Source organism: Echinops telfairi, unplaced genomic scaffold (genome assembly GCF_000313985.2).
Source record: "Echinops telfairi isolate 266 unplaced genomic scaffold, ASM31398v2 ScPeMD7_24;HRSCAF=84, whole genome shotgun sequence".
In the NCBI taxonomy this organism is placed as follows: domain Eukaryota; kingdom Metazoa; phylum Chordata; class Mammalia; order Afrosoricida; family Tenrecidae; genus Echinops; species Echinops telfairi.
In genome coordinates this window covers 6606988-6623527 of record NW_022103921.1, presented here as the reverse complement: position 1 = coordinate 6623527, position 16540 = coordinate 6606988, and the positions used below count along the sequence as shown (strand labels likewise).

At 41.9% G+C, this 16540-nt stretch overlaps 1 protein-coding gene across 1 annotated transcript in view; it reads right to left on the bottom strand.

Moving 5' to 3' along the window:
- CPB2 (carboxypeptidase B2) overlaps positions 1-16540 on the bottom strand; it is a 59284-nt gene that overhangs the window by 18057 nt on the left and 24687 nt on the right. The window contains exons 6-8 of the mRNA XM_045289075.1: positions 15032-15136; positions 9168-9278; positions 2973-3066 (exon numbers count right to left, since the gene is read on the bottom strand). Coding sequence (XP_045145010.1) covers positions 2973-3066; positions 9168-9278; positions 15032-15136 — 310 coding nt within the window. The remainder of the gene's footprint in view (positions 1-2972; positions 3067-9167; positions 9279-15031; positions 15137-16540) is intronic.

The following is a 16540-nucleotide window of genomic DNA, read 5'->3' as shown; positions in this document are numbered from 1 at the left end:
ATTGTACTTCATGATTGATTTTGCAACATCCTTTTGGACCGTGAACGCCACACCCTTCTTCTTGATTGCATTGTTCCAGGCATAGTAAATCAGATGACTTTCTGATTCAGAATGGCCAGTACCAGTCCATTTCAGCTCCCCAATGCCAAGAATGCCAATATTTATGCATTCCATTTCCTTTGTGACGACTTCCAATTTTCCTAGATTCATACTTTGCACCTTTCAAGTTCCAGCCATTCACAGATGTATGCAGCTGTTTCTCCTTATCTTGAGTCGTCCTCCACCAGCAAATGAAGATTCCCAAAGGCTCTACTCTCGCAGAGCTTACCTGTTCCCATGGTCGACTCCATCGCTAAATACCTCACAGGCTGGTTTACTAAGTTACAAGGTTTAGGCCTACAGTCTCACCTTCAATTGGTACAATAGGAGTTCATAGAGATAATGTTCTACATCATAGTTCGATGAGAGTCTGGGCCCTCAGAAACTTGTGAATAGCCATCTAAGATACAACAATTCATCTCTCATTGTTTGGAGCAAAAGTGAAAGAAGGAAACTTATGACGGAAAGAAAAAGCATGTCTATAAGACTAATAGTCTCTCTCCAATCACAGGTTCCCAAATTTATTTGGATGACTGCCTGCCTTTTCAGAAACAAACAAACAAACAAACAAAACCCATTACTCAATACCCCATTGTGAATTTAAAATGTTTGCACTAGACTCCATCACCTAGGGTAGAGTGTAGGTATCTGCTGTTGCACCCCCTTAATTCATTCTGGTCCTCTCCAAATGGCGCTGTCACCTACTTTGGGGAATTCTGGTGAAAAGGACCTCACCTATCAAGACCAGGAGAACTAGGTAGTGTCTGGCTACCATACTACAAAGTGTTCCAAATCAGGGCCAGAATAGATGAGCCTGGATGCAATGGGATAAAAAGTAGACTAAGAATCAAATTTCTTTTAAAAGGCCAGACTTATTGGACCAGTAGAGACTAGAATAATCCCCAAGACTATCACCTGGCATACGCTTTAAAATTGGAACTCAACCCACTCCCAGAGATCACCTTTCAGCCAAATGATCGATATATTTATAACATCAATATTTTGCCACTGAGTGTTTTTCTCCTCTAAATAATCGTTGAAATGAAATCAAACATTTACCCAGGACCAAAGATGACAAATAAAGGAGGGATTTGGGGATGGGGAGCTAGATACATGGAACCCGAATAACTAGGATGGAAATAATGAGAAATCTAAGGCATTGGGAAAAACAAAAGTACTGGGGAAATGTAACCAATAACATATTTATAAAATATAACCAAATTTCTCAATAGGAGGCTAATATATTGTGTAAATTTTTACCAAAAACACATACAGCGTAATATTTCTAGGGAAAAGTATGCGAGTTTCAATGAACTTGGAGTTAGTCAGCTGGAGTTGATATGCCAGCTCAGCCACTATATACGCCCTTGGCAAGTGATTTCACCTTCGAAGTACCTCTTTGCCCACCTATAAAGCATAGAAATGAAACCTAGCAGACGAGATGGGGAAACTCCCCGGCACTTGTGAATTGCTAGCTATATTATTCAGATCTCTTGACCTTGGCTGCTTCTCTGACCCCTTACTCAGTTTTCACTGGCTGCATCACCTTGGGTTCCTGTGAGCACGTTGATTTTTAAGTACAGCTGAAGGAAGCCTGTTGTGCCCATTCTGACCCAAAGGCACCCTATTACGTCTAAGCTCTACCTGATGTGCCATCTTCATGGAAGACAGCTGCCATATCTTTTTTCCCATGGAGTGAGTGGCTGGTGGGGTTGACACACTGACTTTTGGATTAGCAGCGAAGTGCTGTAGCCACTGCTTCACTAGGACTCCTCCCCTCTGGGAATGGGAATCCTACTTCTGGAATGTGGCTCTGTGCCACAGAGAACAGCGCTTAGCTTTGGCATCCCTCATAGACACCTTTTAAAGAAGGGATTGTGACGAGGTGGATGGAATCGTGACCCTCCAAAGATACGTTGGAGCAGTAACCTTCGACAGAATGTTACATGTGTATAAATGAGAATTATCCTTATTATTAAGACTCATCACACTTGATTAGCAGTCCAGCGCTTAACGGTTATACCAGCAGTGGAAGCAAAAGGAAAATGGTTTCAAACACTATGGCACTAAACACTTACATATGTGATGAAAAACTAGAGGTACCACCACACTCTTGTCTTTGATATCTTAATGGTATGTGTTATTTGTTTATTGAATTAGACTCTCAATATTAACTTCCTTATTATTCTAGGACCATAGAATTTTGAAGCAAGATGTGACCTTCAGTAACTGACAGTCCTTATTTTAAAGATGAGGGAATAGCTGTTAGGATAGATGAAGTGATTAGTAGACTCTGGTATTGGCAAAGAACATTGAAAACACCAGGGACTTCCAGAATAACAAATCAATCTGTCTTTGAAGAAGTACATCCAAAATGGTCCTTAGAAGCTAGGATGGTGAGAGTTCGTCTCACATCCGTTAGACATGTTATCAGGAAAGAAGAGTTCCTGAAGGAAATCATGCTTGGTAAAGGACCAGTGAGCCAGACTTAACCTTTGTTAAGTCCCTTAACAAGATGGATTGACATCATGACTGTAACAATGGCTCAACCATCACAATAAGGGTAGGACTTGGCAGTGTTTCAATCTGCTCTGTGTAAGACCACTATGAGTGGGAACTGACTTGGTGTATAACAACAACAGCCAACACTTCCTCATTGCATAGACCTACACATTTTATAATTTCAATTAATTTCTGATTCAGATACCGCCACCTCCACCAGTTGCTGTCGACTCAACTCCAATTAATGGAGTGTCCCTGTGTGTCAGAACTGTGCTCCACGGGGCTTTCAATTGCTGATATTTGGGAAGTTGATCACTGATAGCGGCAGGGAGTTGGGTGTTTTGAATTCCTCTAAGAATGTAACAACATACCACACCAGTGTTTGGAAGCAAAGTTCCGGTTGAGATCTGTTCCGATGCAAGCATTGTCCTTGTGAAAAGATCGGTTCTTTCTCCACATTCGTTTCTGAATCAACAAAACACAAAAAGATATCCGAAACGGTCAAACCTGTGATACGCGGGAATACATAAGGTGCTTTTTAAAAGACCAGGTAGCCTGGTTGGATTTCTTTCCCTCAACCCCATTCCCTCCTTCACGGTATTTTGTCACTTATTTCACATTGTTACTTTCTCACAGCCTCTGTTTCTATGTAGGTCTCAATCCGTCCAAACATCTTGTCTTTGACAGTGGTGAGCCCTGCAAAGCCACAGAGGGTTAAAGAAATGTGCCCAGCATTCAGTGTTCTAAGCATCCTGGATAGCGCAGTGGCTAAGAGCTTGGCTGCTAATCAACACATTGGTAGTTTGAATCCACCAATCCCTCCCAAGGAAAAAGATGTGGCAGTTTGCTTCCTTAAAGAGGATGACCTTGGGAACTCTCCAAGCCCGCTATCCTATACTGTTGCTCCGTGTCAAAATCAACTCAACGGCAGTGGGTTTTCTTTTAGTTGTTTAGTGTTTTTGTTTTGTTTTTAATACCTGACGCAGAAGGACCCCTGGAGGTATAGTGTGTAAGAGATTGGCTGCAAACCCAAAACTTGGTGGTTTGAACTTGCCATCTATTCTGTGGGAGAATGAGAAGGTGGTCTGCTTCCATAAAAATACAGAGGGGGAACAGATTACAAGGTCTACATATAACCTCCTCCCCGTGGGACGGACAGCGGAGAAGTGGGTGAGGGAGGCGTTGGATGGTGTGAGATATGACAAAATAATAATAATTTACAAATTATCAAGGGTTCAGGGGAGAGAGGGCAGAGGAGAGGTAGGGGGGAAATGAGGAACTGATGTCAAGGGCTCAGGTGGAGAACAGGTGTTTTGAGAATGATGATGGCAACATATGTATGAATGTGCTGGACACAATTGATATATGTATGGATTGTGATAAGAGTTGTATGAGCCCCTAATAAAATGATTTTTTTTTTAAAAAAAGAGGCACCCAGGAAAGGAACAGGTGGTCCTGGGATAGCTTGGGTAGTTGGAATAAAAATCTGGAATAGCAATTCCTTTTTGTGTTAATTTTGAAACATTATCCTGTTGAATAAATCATTTTACTTTCATTGTAAAAACTACAGTCTTGGAAAACCTACAGGGCAGTTATACTTTGCCCAATCAGGCCACCATGAATTGAAATCAACTCAACAACAATGGTTTTTTTAATAGATAAACCTGGGATGATAATCCCAATGAGTTTGCTACGTGAATGGGGTGCTTTTCATGTGCTTTGAATGTGTCTCTTTAGAGACATAAAAGGAGCAGAAGAAGCGGCAAGCAACAAGCGAGTAGAGATGGGGCATATGGCATACTAAATGAACATGTCACCAAGGAGCCAAGGAATAGAGCTGGGGAGACCTGGACCTTCCCCGAGACCCAACAAAGGAAGAAAGCCTTCCCTGGGAAATAGCACCCCGATTGCAGCCTTCTAGCCCCCTACATTGTGAGAGAACAAGTGTTTATTTCCGAAAGCCCCCACTTGGGCCTTTCTGTTCAAAGCAGCACTAGATAACTAACTAGGTAGCAAGTTAGACAGCTTCTCGTTTAGGTTTGCTTCAGTTAAAGTGACCATGTACCTGTATCCTTCTGAGCTCCTTCTAAGAAAAGGGGCACCATCTTCATGAATGTCGGCTCTGATGAAAACCCTGAGTTCCAGGTTTCAGTACTTGCTTTTAATTCAATCTCACGTGAGAGGTGAAGATACCTTTACCCAGACTGTTCCTTTAATTGTATTGATTGACTCTGATTTTTAAACTTCACGCAAATTCTCAATTTGCATCCGTGGTGTAAACTGGGAGGTTTGACGATATAAACCGTTGCACAGATGTTTTAATTTGGGGGTGGGGCTGATGAGACAACCCAACATCATCTGCAGTTTCTTAGTAACCGCTGCCCTGAGAATAATAGGTTCTCAAACTTCAGGAATCAGTTGGTGGAATCACATGCAAAGTATAGTTGGAGGTTGGGAAAATGTGAAGGGTGCCTGAATTCCATGGATTCAGGTGAAGTCATATGTTCCACTATGGTTAAAATAAAATTTAAAAATTAAGCTAATATAAATGGATGGAAATGAATTTAATATGCCTTTGGAAAATTGGAGCAATATTTCTGACTAAAAAGCCAAAAATGCTCCCCCCCCCAAAGAAAAGTCTTTCAGTTTTAAATACCCCCATCATTACTAGCAATCATACATGGTCACAGAAACAGGGTCAGAAGGCTGTTGCCAGGTGCCTTCAGGTTGGCTCGAACTCATAACCACCCTATGTGCAAAACAACTCAACACTCCTGCTCCTGGGCCATCCTCACAATTGCTGGTACGTTTGCGCCCTTTGTTACAACCACTGTGCCAACTCAGCCAGGGCCTGCCTTTGCTTTGCTGCCCTACTTTACCATAAGGAGTCTTGGTGGCATAACGGGTTGTGTTGGGCTGCTGACCCACCAGGCGCTGCCTAAGGAAGAAAGATAATAGTTTCTCCTCTTGTCAAGACTTACGCGCTCACAAACCAACAGGGCAGTTCTACTCTATCCTACCGGTTGCTGAGAGTTGGAATTGACTTGATAGCAATGTTTTTTTCTCCCCCCTCTACTTTACCAAACATATATTTCTAGGGTCAGAATAGTGTTTATGTATTCATTTGTGAGCATGCAACATTTTCTTTAAGAACAATTCAGATAATTGCTGACTCACCTTTAACTATATTCTAGTCTGGTCTTTGAAGTTTCAATTGCTGAAACTAACCACACAAGGATAATTCTTCAATAGTGCTGCCTGCCCAAGGTAGACATCTAATAAAATCGTTTTGATTCTCTTGGGATCCAGATTTCTGGGGTCACCTACACAGATTGCCCTCAGGCAGCCTCTGGAACCTTGAAGAACACCTTCCCTAGAATCTCCTTCGGGTCGAGCAATATCTTAGTAAGCTGCTTCAGGGAGATGTTTGGCTCTTTATGCACAGCCAGCTTCCAGAAGATGAATTGCACCTGTTTCTAGAATCCAAATAGCAATTTTTAGAGGACAGAGGAATACATCAACCTGGATCAAGGCTGTTTTAGGATGTCCTTGGCGACTAACTCTCTAATTCGTTCTGTGCTTTGATACTCTCTTAAGAAATGAAAGTAATAATGACTTAGTATAGAACCTAGTTCGCTCTTCTCCTTGGAAGCCTCTTACTGCTGTATTCTGTGACCAGAAGAATACCTACTCACAGTAAATATATTTTGCCATACCAATTGTTCAGTGTTTCTCTGAAAATTTAAGTTCTTGACATGCTTATTACTAATGAAGTTAGATTATTGTGTGACAACGCTGACGGTCAGGAAGCCAAGCTTTTCTGTTCAGAGTTTAAGGGACCAATATGATCTTGGAGTGAAAGTTTCGGGGGGCCACTTATTTTCAAACTTCATGGCTCCAGCAATTTGGATTCCTCAGAACTAAAAACTCTGCTCCTCAATGGGCGTATCGATATATAAAGATGACCATTTATTGAACACCAACTATGTGCGAGGCACGGTGCTAGCTATTTCTCATTTCCTCCCACCTACAAGATTTCAGTTACCATATCATTGTCACCTAGATAATTTAAAAAACAATTTTATTGGTACTTCTTCCACAGATGATACAATTCAATAGTTCAATCATATCAAGAAGACTTGTATAATCATCACCACAATCAATTTTAGAATATTTTTTCTTCCTTGTACTCATTGCTATTAGTATAATTATTTTTTTAATTTGGCAAAAATATACACAACAACATATTCTACAATTCAACAACTTCTACATGTATAATTCAGTGTCATTGATTATACTCTTTGTATTGTACAACCTAGATAATATTTTTCACCAACTTCTTTCACCACTTCCCTCTGTTCTGAACAAATTACCTACTCCATTAAATAATCCCTGTATCCTTTAATGTATAATCACTCCAATCATTCCCTACTGTGCAAACCTACTTAAGTGAGTTTTTCAAAATATGTACATGATGCTTTCATATGTCCCATGTTAAATTATAAACAGCTGTACTTCCTATTGGAGGAGCCCTGGAGACACCGTGAGCTACTCGTTGGGTGGCTAACCCATCAGCAGCAGTTAAACCCACCAGCTACTTTGAGGGAGAAAGACAGGCTTTTTGTTCTAAAGACGTACAGTCTTGGAAACCCCAGCGGCTGCCCTACTCTGCTGCCCAGTGGGGATGCTCTGAGCTGGCATCAATTTGATGCCAGTGTGTTTGGTTTGCTTCGGGTCCGTCCTCTTTAGTGAATAATTTTACATGACTCCTTTTCCCGATTGGCTAGAAATAATAATCATTTTCCAACATAATCTGTGTGTTCAGGACTAAGTTAGACAATGTAAAGATTTAAATGTATGTATCAGTCAGAATGCAATTCAACTAAGATGTAAGTTCAGTGAGAATGCTGTTCGAACTCTTGGAATTCCTGATTCAAAATGCTATTCCAATTATTTCTAATAATATTTAGGGGATCCTGACGTTGTGCATCAATGGCAGCTGAACTTCCCCAAAGAGAGACAATCCGACACTACATTCCTTCTTATAGGAAAGAGGATATCACAGTGAAGTAGTTTTTCCCCCCAAATCAAACCTGGATCTGATAAGCTTCTAGAATCCATATAACAATTTTTAGAATACAAAGGCTGGAGGGATATATTAAATTATGACAAAGCAGTACAGTCAGCAAAACCCAGCTTGCACCCTCGGAGTGGCTGGTGACTTTGAACTGCTGACCTTGCAATTAGCAGCTCAATTCAGCATCCCCAGGCCACCTGCCTGTACTTAATAGTATTAACCACTGTGACATCAGGGGTTCCTTTAAAGGAACCTCTAGAGCAGTGGTTCTCAACCTGCCTGATGCCGCGACCCTTTACACAGTTCCTCATGTGGTGACCCTAAACCATAAAATTATTTTCGTTGCTACTTCATCACTATAATTTTGCTACTGTTCTGAATCGGGCCTGGGGGGTCTTGACCAACAGGTTGAGAACCGCTGCTCTAAAACATACAAAAACAAAACCAAACCTCACTGTCTTTGAATTGAGTCTAACTCATAGCAATCTTATATGACAGGGCAGATTTACTCCCTGGAGTTTCCGGAGCTACAAATCTTTATAGGAGACTCCTGCAACTTTTTCCTGCAGAGCCATGGCAGGTACCAGCAGGGTTTCCTCTAAAAGAAAAGAGTTCTTAAAACAAAAAAAAATACCACAGTGCAACTATACTTTATTGTACCCCCAAATACAAACAACAACAAATCAGCACAGTTGTATTGTGGTTTTGCACATTTTTTGTACAATAAGGTACAATAAGGTTTTTTTTTCTAAGAACTCTTTTCTTTTAGAAGGACCCAGGGTGGCAAACGTGGTGAGGGGCTTGGTTATTAATTGAAAGATCCATTGTTTGAACCCATCAGCTGCTTCAGGAGGAAGATATGGGGGTCTGCTCCTACATTATAGCCCCGTAACCTCTGTGGCGCAGTTCTACTGTCACAGGGTTGCTAAGGGATGGGTCCAACTTGAAGACAGTGGACATATTTTTTATTGTTTTTGAGGGGCCCTGGTGGTGCAGTGGGTAAGGCACTAGAATGCAAACCAAAAGATGGGTGGCTCACACGCCAGCAGCTGCTCTTTGGGAGGAAGCTGTCACAGGTGGCTTGCATAAGGAGCAATGGCTTTGGAGACTCCTGGGGCAATTCTAGTCTGTCCTACAGGGTCGCTATGAGTCGGAACCCGCTGAAGGCAGTGGATGTGGTTTTCCTTTAGAGAGGCATGTTGAAATATTTATTGATGACGTGGTGGGAGAGAGAGGATCTACTTTGTAGTCATACTGCAGGGTAGAGTGGGTGGGGATATAGACAAAAGCTGGGTCAGGAATTGATCATAATCAAGCTGCTTGATAAGAATATCATTTGTTTTGCAATTATTCCCACTTTCCTAGATATTGAAATGTTCTATAATAACAATAAAAGTTAACGTTTTCATAATGAAATCATTGGACGAGGACCCAGGATTCTATGAATAATTCAGCCCAAGGGGGCTTAAAAAATTTTTTTTTCACCTACCTTTTTCCAGGTGTAATCATAACCATCCACATTAATCACTGGCATGACATAGAAATCCATGTGTCTCAGAAGATTAGTATATAGCGTTTCTCTCCTATAAAATTGAGTTACCTACAAATTAAAAATTTAGATTTGCAGATTTAATATTCAGAAAGCATTAATTTTTCAAAAGGATTGAATTTAGGGTACTCTGCTACTAAATACTGGTAAGTGCTTTGGCCATGGGATACACAGACTCCCTATTTAATATACCTGTATAGAGAAAAGAGAATCACACATTTTCTAAAATTTCCTTTTAAAAATAATGCTTTATGAAAGCCATCCACTAAAGATAGTAAATCCCACTACATTCGAATGTTTAAGGAAACAAAAATCTCGATATAGTTCAGCTCCCTTTTCAATAATCCCTGTCAATCAGAGATTAGATGAATCTTGTCTTATGTCCAGACATGATCAGATGCTATTTTAAAAACTGTATTTTATTGTGTTTTCCGTGCAAGTTCTTCTCTGGTAATTTACGTACAAATTGATCGGTGACAGCAGCTAACGTTTTCCACAAGGTGTCCCCATTCTCCTGACTCAAGGTCTGCTTGTTCCATTCGTAGCTCTAGCTGCCTGTCTCTTTATCTGTTCACTTTCGGTGTAGAGTAAATATCGAACTTATGGACTCACACACATTTGTTTTGTTTTTCTCTCCATAGAGCCCAGATAGATACTATTTTCTAAATTGTCCCTAGAACTCGTGGAGCTAAAATCTTGCTAAAAATGAGTATATCTATGAAGCATCAGGTCATTTGGCTTCAAAATCTGTGGGAGCTTTTCTGTAGATACTACCCTGTGTCCCCGAAAACAAGACAGTGTTTTATATTATTTTTTGCTCCCAAAGATGCGCTAGGTCTTACTTTCAGGGGATGTCTTGTTTTTCTATGAAGAAGAATATGGTACACATTTATTGTTTATTATTTTATTAAAAGAGACCTCGCACTTCCTGTCTGCTCCAGCTGCGCTGCGGCCAACAGTGAGCTGCACGGCAGTGCCTGCCTCTACAGTCCAGAGTCCAGAGTCCAGAGTTATGGTAGCTTCTGGGGGCCTTATTTTCGGGGAGGTCTTATTTTCAGGGGGATGCCTGATATTTCAGTGAGAGGCAAAACTGTAAGTAGGTCTTATTTTCGGGGGATGTCTTACTTTCGGGGAAACAGGCTAGCTATGAGTCAGAATGGACTCGGCCGTTGTGAGTTTTTTGTTTGGTTTTTGTTTCAGTTATGTGTTTCCTGGCAGGCATGACCTGACACCTGTTCTTCTAGGCTCTAGGACTCATATCCAACACATTCAGAGAGGATATCAGGGACATCTCATTCTGACGACGGAGGAGTTCACCCAAAATAACTAAGCCCAGAGAGGAGAGGACCACAGAGATGCACTTCAGTCGGCTAAGTAATTTCTCCCAGGACCAAGTTTTACCCAAAACCTTCATTTGCGACAGCATTAATACTTAAACAAACAGTTTTTATTGTAACTTAAGGGGAAGTTATATTTCAAATCATTAATTTTGCACGCAATAGGCCAAACCACTAATCAAACCCTTCAGTAGCCCTGTTGTCCCCACTTTTATTTAAAATATCCTGTGAAGAAATTTTTTCATTATTAACAAAAGCAAATGAAGGCTTTTGATGCCTACCTGTACTATAGCTTACATGTTATGACTTTATCTTTAAATATTTAAAACATTAAATTCGTATTTTCTCTAAACTAATCAAGAGTCATTTTAAAACTCCTTTTCAATGGATAACCACTTTAAAAACATGAGAAATGCATAAGAAACATTACAAGTTATTAAAAAAAAATCTATGCTAGGTCGTAGGAGAAAGACACTTCCACAAAGAATTACCATTTCGGAAACTTACAGGAGCAATCCGACCCTGTCCTATTGGGTCGCTGTGAGTTGGCATAGACTTGGCGGCTCTGACTTTGCTTTTTTGGTTTCTCATAGATCAGAGGGAGCTCTGGCGATCTAGTGGGTTATCCGTTGGGCTGCTAACAGTCCAAAACCACTAGCCGCTCTTGGGAGTAAAGATGAGGCTGTAAAGAGCTGCAGTCTTGGAAAACCACAGGGGCAGTTCTACCCAAAGGGTCACCGGGAGTCAGCGTAGACTGGAAGGCAGTGAGTCTGGAGTGGTGCGTGTTTCGTAGCACAGGCGAGAGATAGAACCGCCGCTGGATGAAAAGGAAGCCACGTGTACAACCGGAGGAGAGCAGTCTCTTAGGCACTGAGTAGTTAAACACAAACTTCCAATGCTACAAATTTAGAACTCTAGGTGGGATACATGTTTCGGTAATACCCGGGCATTTGTGATAGAAAAAGAGCATTGCTCTGTGCTGTTCAATCCGTCTGACTCACAGGGAGCCTCTGTGACAGAGGACAATGCTTCATAGGTTTCCTCAACTGTCATCTTCAGAGAGCAGAGAGCCGCATCGTTTCTTTCCACACGGCCGATGGTGGGTTTCAGTAGCCAACCTTTCTTTCCGTGTCTAAATATTTAAGCACGGCACCATCAGAGCTCCGTTTTGGAAAGAGAAGGGATCTAAATTTGTCCCTGGGCTGAGGGAAAATGAGTGAGAGGCACAGAGACTTTAACTGGATTTTAATTTCCTGAAGAAAATGAGACCTGATTCACTTCTGGAAAACCAGTCAATGAAACTCCATGGATCACAATGGTCCAACCAACAATGGAGCTCCTTCAGAAAAATAAGAAACATCTCGATTATGTAGGCTTGGGCCTTGTCGGAGGAAATCATTAGACTGTAAGATCCTGAGCTGTCTCTTGTTCCTCATTGTCTCTCCAGAGTCAAGAGCCTTGTAACCAATTTATTAATATTTATGCAATACATAGATTAATCTTACAAAGATACAGTAAGTTGAAGGTTGCAGTGCAGTGCACTATGTAATACGGCTCTTCCAGTCATTGTCATTGTAACTCCCAGCAAGTGACGATTTCCTGATGGGTCTGCGTAATCGAAGGTGGTGAAGCTATGGATAGGATTATATGACTCGGTTATGAGCCATTTTTAATAAGATTAATCATAATTTTAAAAGCATGGAACGCTAATGGGGGCATGGTCCATTTTACCATGCTGCTCGGTATAAAATGGGCCATCTCAGAAGCAGAGGGGGTAGCTTATGACCAGCAAGAGAGACGAGTCGAGTAGATTCTGTCTTTGGGACCCCAAGATCCCTGCACATGGAATCTACTTGAACCAGGACAGAAAGCCGTGGCACAAGAGACTTATCGGAGGAATGGCAGCAGCGCCGAGAGCCGGAGCATGAGACAGAGCAGTGGCTCCTTAGTGCACCGCACTGAGCAAGGACAGCTGAGTGCTCTCGGGCAGCAAGCTGATTTATGGAGTGGGGTCCCTCCAGGTACTTAATTGAGGGAGCTGGGTTTGCCGACCCACAGCAAACACACACACACACACACACACACACACACACACACACACACACACCATAATACTGCTAAGAAGAAAGTATGTCTATTAATTTGGAGTCAGTCAGCTGGAGTTGATATGCCAGCTCAGCCACTATATACGACCTTGGCAAGTGATTTCACCTTCGAAGTCCCTCTTTGCCCACCTATAAAGCATAGAAATGAAACCTAGCAGACTAGATGGGGAAACTCCCCGGCACTTGTGAATTGCTAGCTATATTATTCAGATCTCTTGACCTTGGCTGCTTCTCTGACCCCTTACTCAGTTTTCACTGGCTGCATCACCTTGGGTTCCTGTGAGCACGTTGATTTTTAAGTACAGCTGAAGGAAGCCTGTTGTGCCCATTCTGACCCAAAGGTACCCTATTACGTCTAAGCTCTACCTGATGTGCAATCTTCATGGAAGACAGCTGCCATATCTTTTCTCCCATGGAGTGACTGGTGGGGTTGACACACTGACTTTTGGATTAGCAGCGAAGTGCTGTAGCCACTGCTTCACTAGGGCTCCTCCCCGCTGGGAATGGGAATCCTACTTCTGGAATGTGGCTCCGTGAGTACAGCACTTATCTCTGGCATCTCTCACAGTCACCTTTTAAGGAAGGGATTGTGATGAGGTGGATGGAATTGTGACCCTCCAAAGATACGTTGAAGTTGTAACCTTCGGCAGAATGTTACATGTGTATAAATGAGAATTATCCTTATCCTTATTATTAAGACTCATCACATTTTTGATTAGCAGCCCAGAGCTTAACTGCTGTACCAGCAGTGGAAACAAAAATAAATAAGGTTCTAATACTAGGTCTGAGTTCTGTGTGGCCATTACGATGAATGAACGAGCCCAGCAGAAAAGTACAGAGTGCGTGGGAGGCGCTATGGGTGTTAAGTTGGTAAGTAGGTTGGAGGGTGAGACCGTCTGACCTCAGCTTGGCAGGAAATGGTCTTGGGCGAAACTGATGTGGAATCGGATTCTCCTGTCCCCATGTGAACTTAGAAGGAGCTAGCTACTCCCCCAACATTAATAGTTTGTATACTAGAGCAGAGGATGGGTCGGTAAATAGGGAAGGGGTATTGTATTGGAAAGGGTTGTGATGCAGGACAACTTTACCAATACAAATATGAATCTTTCTTCCCCCTTCTTTTACTATTTCTGTTAAAAAGCATAAAACGACTTGACTTTAGGAGTTTCCAGACCGTCAGAATGACTGGACTCGTCTATGGGCCTGGTCAGTTGGAATCACCTACCTTGGTCATGAGAGTATCATCATTGGTTGGGAACTTTTCTGCAGATTTGGGGAAGCTACCGCCCTGATTGGTGGGAGGGGAGCAGATGTTAAGGTGATGAAAGGAAGGCAGACAAATTTCTACCTTTTACTCTTGAAATGTATATTTTTTATTTTACTTTTGAAATATCTCATTCGTTAAGGTGGATCTATTTAGTGGCAAACCTTTAATTTCCGAACTTATCTCTTGGGTGTTACTATGAATCTGTGAGTACACAGACAGTAACCATGATGAGAGAGCCATATGTTTTGAGTTATTTATACAAAAAGCAATGACTCTGTATATAAATCAGGATAGAAGACATAGATGCTTACTTTATAGGATCTGCAGCATATTGCTCCTTTATTATAGAGGTTTATAGTCATTATATATTCTTTACTTTTATGATATACTTTTTGTCTCATATACAGTTTTCTTCAATGGCAAGCCATTCTTCAGGGACACAATCTTCAATCATACCCTGTGGGAAACTGCTCTGCTCTGGGATCTTTATGTTTAATGGCCAGAGTCTGAAAATGGCAAAAGGTATCTGGATAGTTCAAGCCAAAAGGGATAAAAATTCATTGGAAGCCAACCTAGAGAATCGCTTCGCTTCTTCCTTCTATTTTAGTAAACACATTACAACCAGCCTATTAACTTAAAAATATTCTCCAGTGTTCAGCGCAGCCAAAAATGTAGGAAGGAAAAGACCAACAGCCTTGGGGGGGCGGTGTATTGACTCATAGTGGCCCCATCCCATATGACAGAGTCGACCTGCCCCCATTGGGTTTTCTTGGCTGTAATCTTCAGATCACCACGTTGTTTTTTTCTGCGGCACCACTGGGTGAGTTTGAATCACAGCCTGTTAGATATCAGCTGAGGGCTTAACCCTTTGTACAACCAGGCCTCCCTCAGCAATCTTCAGGGTGACTTAAATGATTAAGACCAGTTTTCTAATTTAATTTGCATAATGACATCTCACCCAAGCCTCACTTTTGGAAGTCTTTGAGCCAAGAAGTCTATGACCGGTCTTGGAGATAATACCTTCAAACGAACAATTCCATTAGTTCAGACATAGGTGGTCTTGAACCACATACTTAAAGGAACACGGACACTTACATAGCCTATGAACCACAAACAGAAGGCAGGAGAAATCCATTCTCTGGCGTGGATTCCACAGTCAATCCATATGGCATTTTTAGCTGTCTGTTCTTTTTTGGAAACCTGTTCAAAGAAAATGAAACAAACAAAAAAAATAAGTCTCCAAATACTATATTCCATTGATATTGTGCTTAAATCAAATAGAAATACATTGAACTATTTCAACAAGTCTACAAAATACAGACTTTTCTCTTCATTCCTTTGAGAATTCTCAAGTAAAATTAAGGAGCTGGTGAGATGAAGGGATGTCAGTTCAGGTCTCATAACTCCTATAAGGGGGGCCACTAAGTTTTACCACCTGTATTCTTGATGTCCAGCTCCCCACCTCATGCATTCCCCAGCCCCAACAATGAACTAGTCTAGTGGGAACTGTAAGTGTAAATTGAGAGGTAGACACCAGTGATGGGATCCTTGTCGAGATAAGTAGGTGTGTCTTAGGGAGTGGCCTTCCCTGAGATAAGTAGGTGTGTCTTAGGGAGTGGCCTTCCCTGGGATGCGGACACTCAACCAGAACAGAGTCTTGGCAAAGAGAAGTCAGTGGTGACAAAGAAACGCTTGCACTTCTTCACCACGTTCCTCAGGGAACAACATTCTACTCCCCAATTCCCACCCAAAGTACGCCTCTAACTTCTCCCAAACTAATCACAAATCTGAGGCCCGAGACTTTGTTCTGATCCATGAGACTGCTCCTTAGAAGTGAGCGTGACTTTGTCCCACATACTTTGGACGTGTTACCAGCAGGGACCAGTCTGTGGAGGAGAGCATCATGCTTGGGAAAGGGTCAATGAAAAAGAGGAGGACCCTCATCAAGACAGACTGACACATGGACTCCAGCACTGGGCTCAAAGATAGCCATTGTGAGGATGGCACAGGACAAGGAGGGTTTGCTCTGTTGCACGTGGTGTCAGCGATGAGTCGGAATTCACATGCTGGCTCCTAGCAACAACTTGGCTCCTAATAATCCCCCACTGGCTCTAGGCACTGATCCTTACCAAGGGCATTTTATCCAAGAGAGGAAATACTGGATTCAAGGTAGGTTCATCAGATGCATTCGCATAAGGTTTTGCAACTGAAACTGGATGGTGGCTGGAGCTAGTGTATGAGCCCTCTGTGGTGAAAGTCCCTATATCTGAGCTGATAGTGGTATAAAGTACAGTAAAATCTGAGAAATTACTAGAAAAGTTCTCTCATAAATGTAGACCCTGGAGCCCAGAAAAGTTAAGTGATGTATCTAATGTCCCATCAACAGGAACACAGCTGATCCTGGAATTGAGGTTCTGACTCTTGAACTAATACATATTGCCACCTAGTCGATGTTGATCCATAGCCACCCTCTAGGACAGAGTAGAACATAGAGTTGAAATCTTTATGGAAGCATACTGACACATATCTCTCCCATGGACCAGCTGGGGGTTCAAACAACCAATCTTTCTGTTAAGTGGAGCGCTTAACCACTGCGCCACCAGG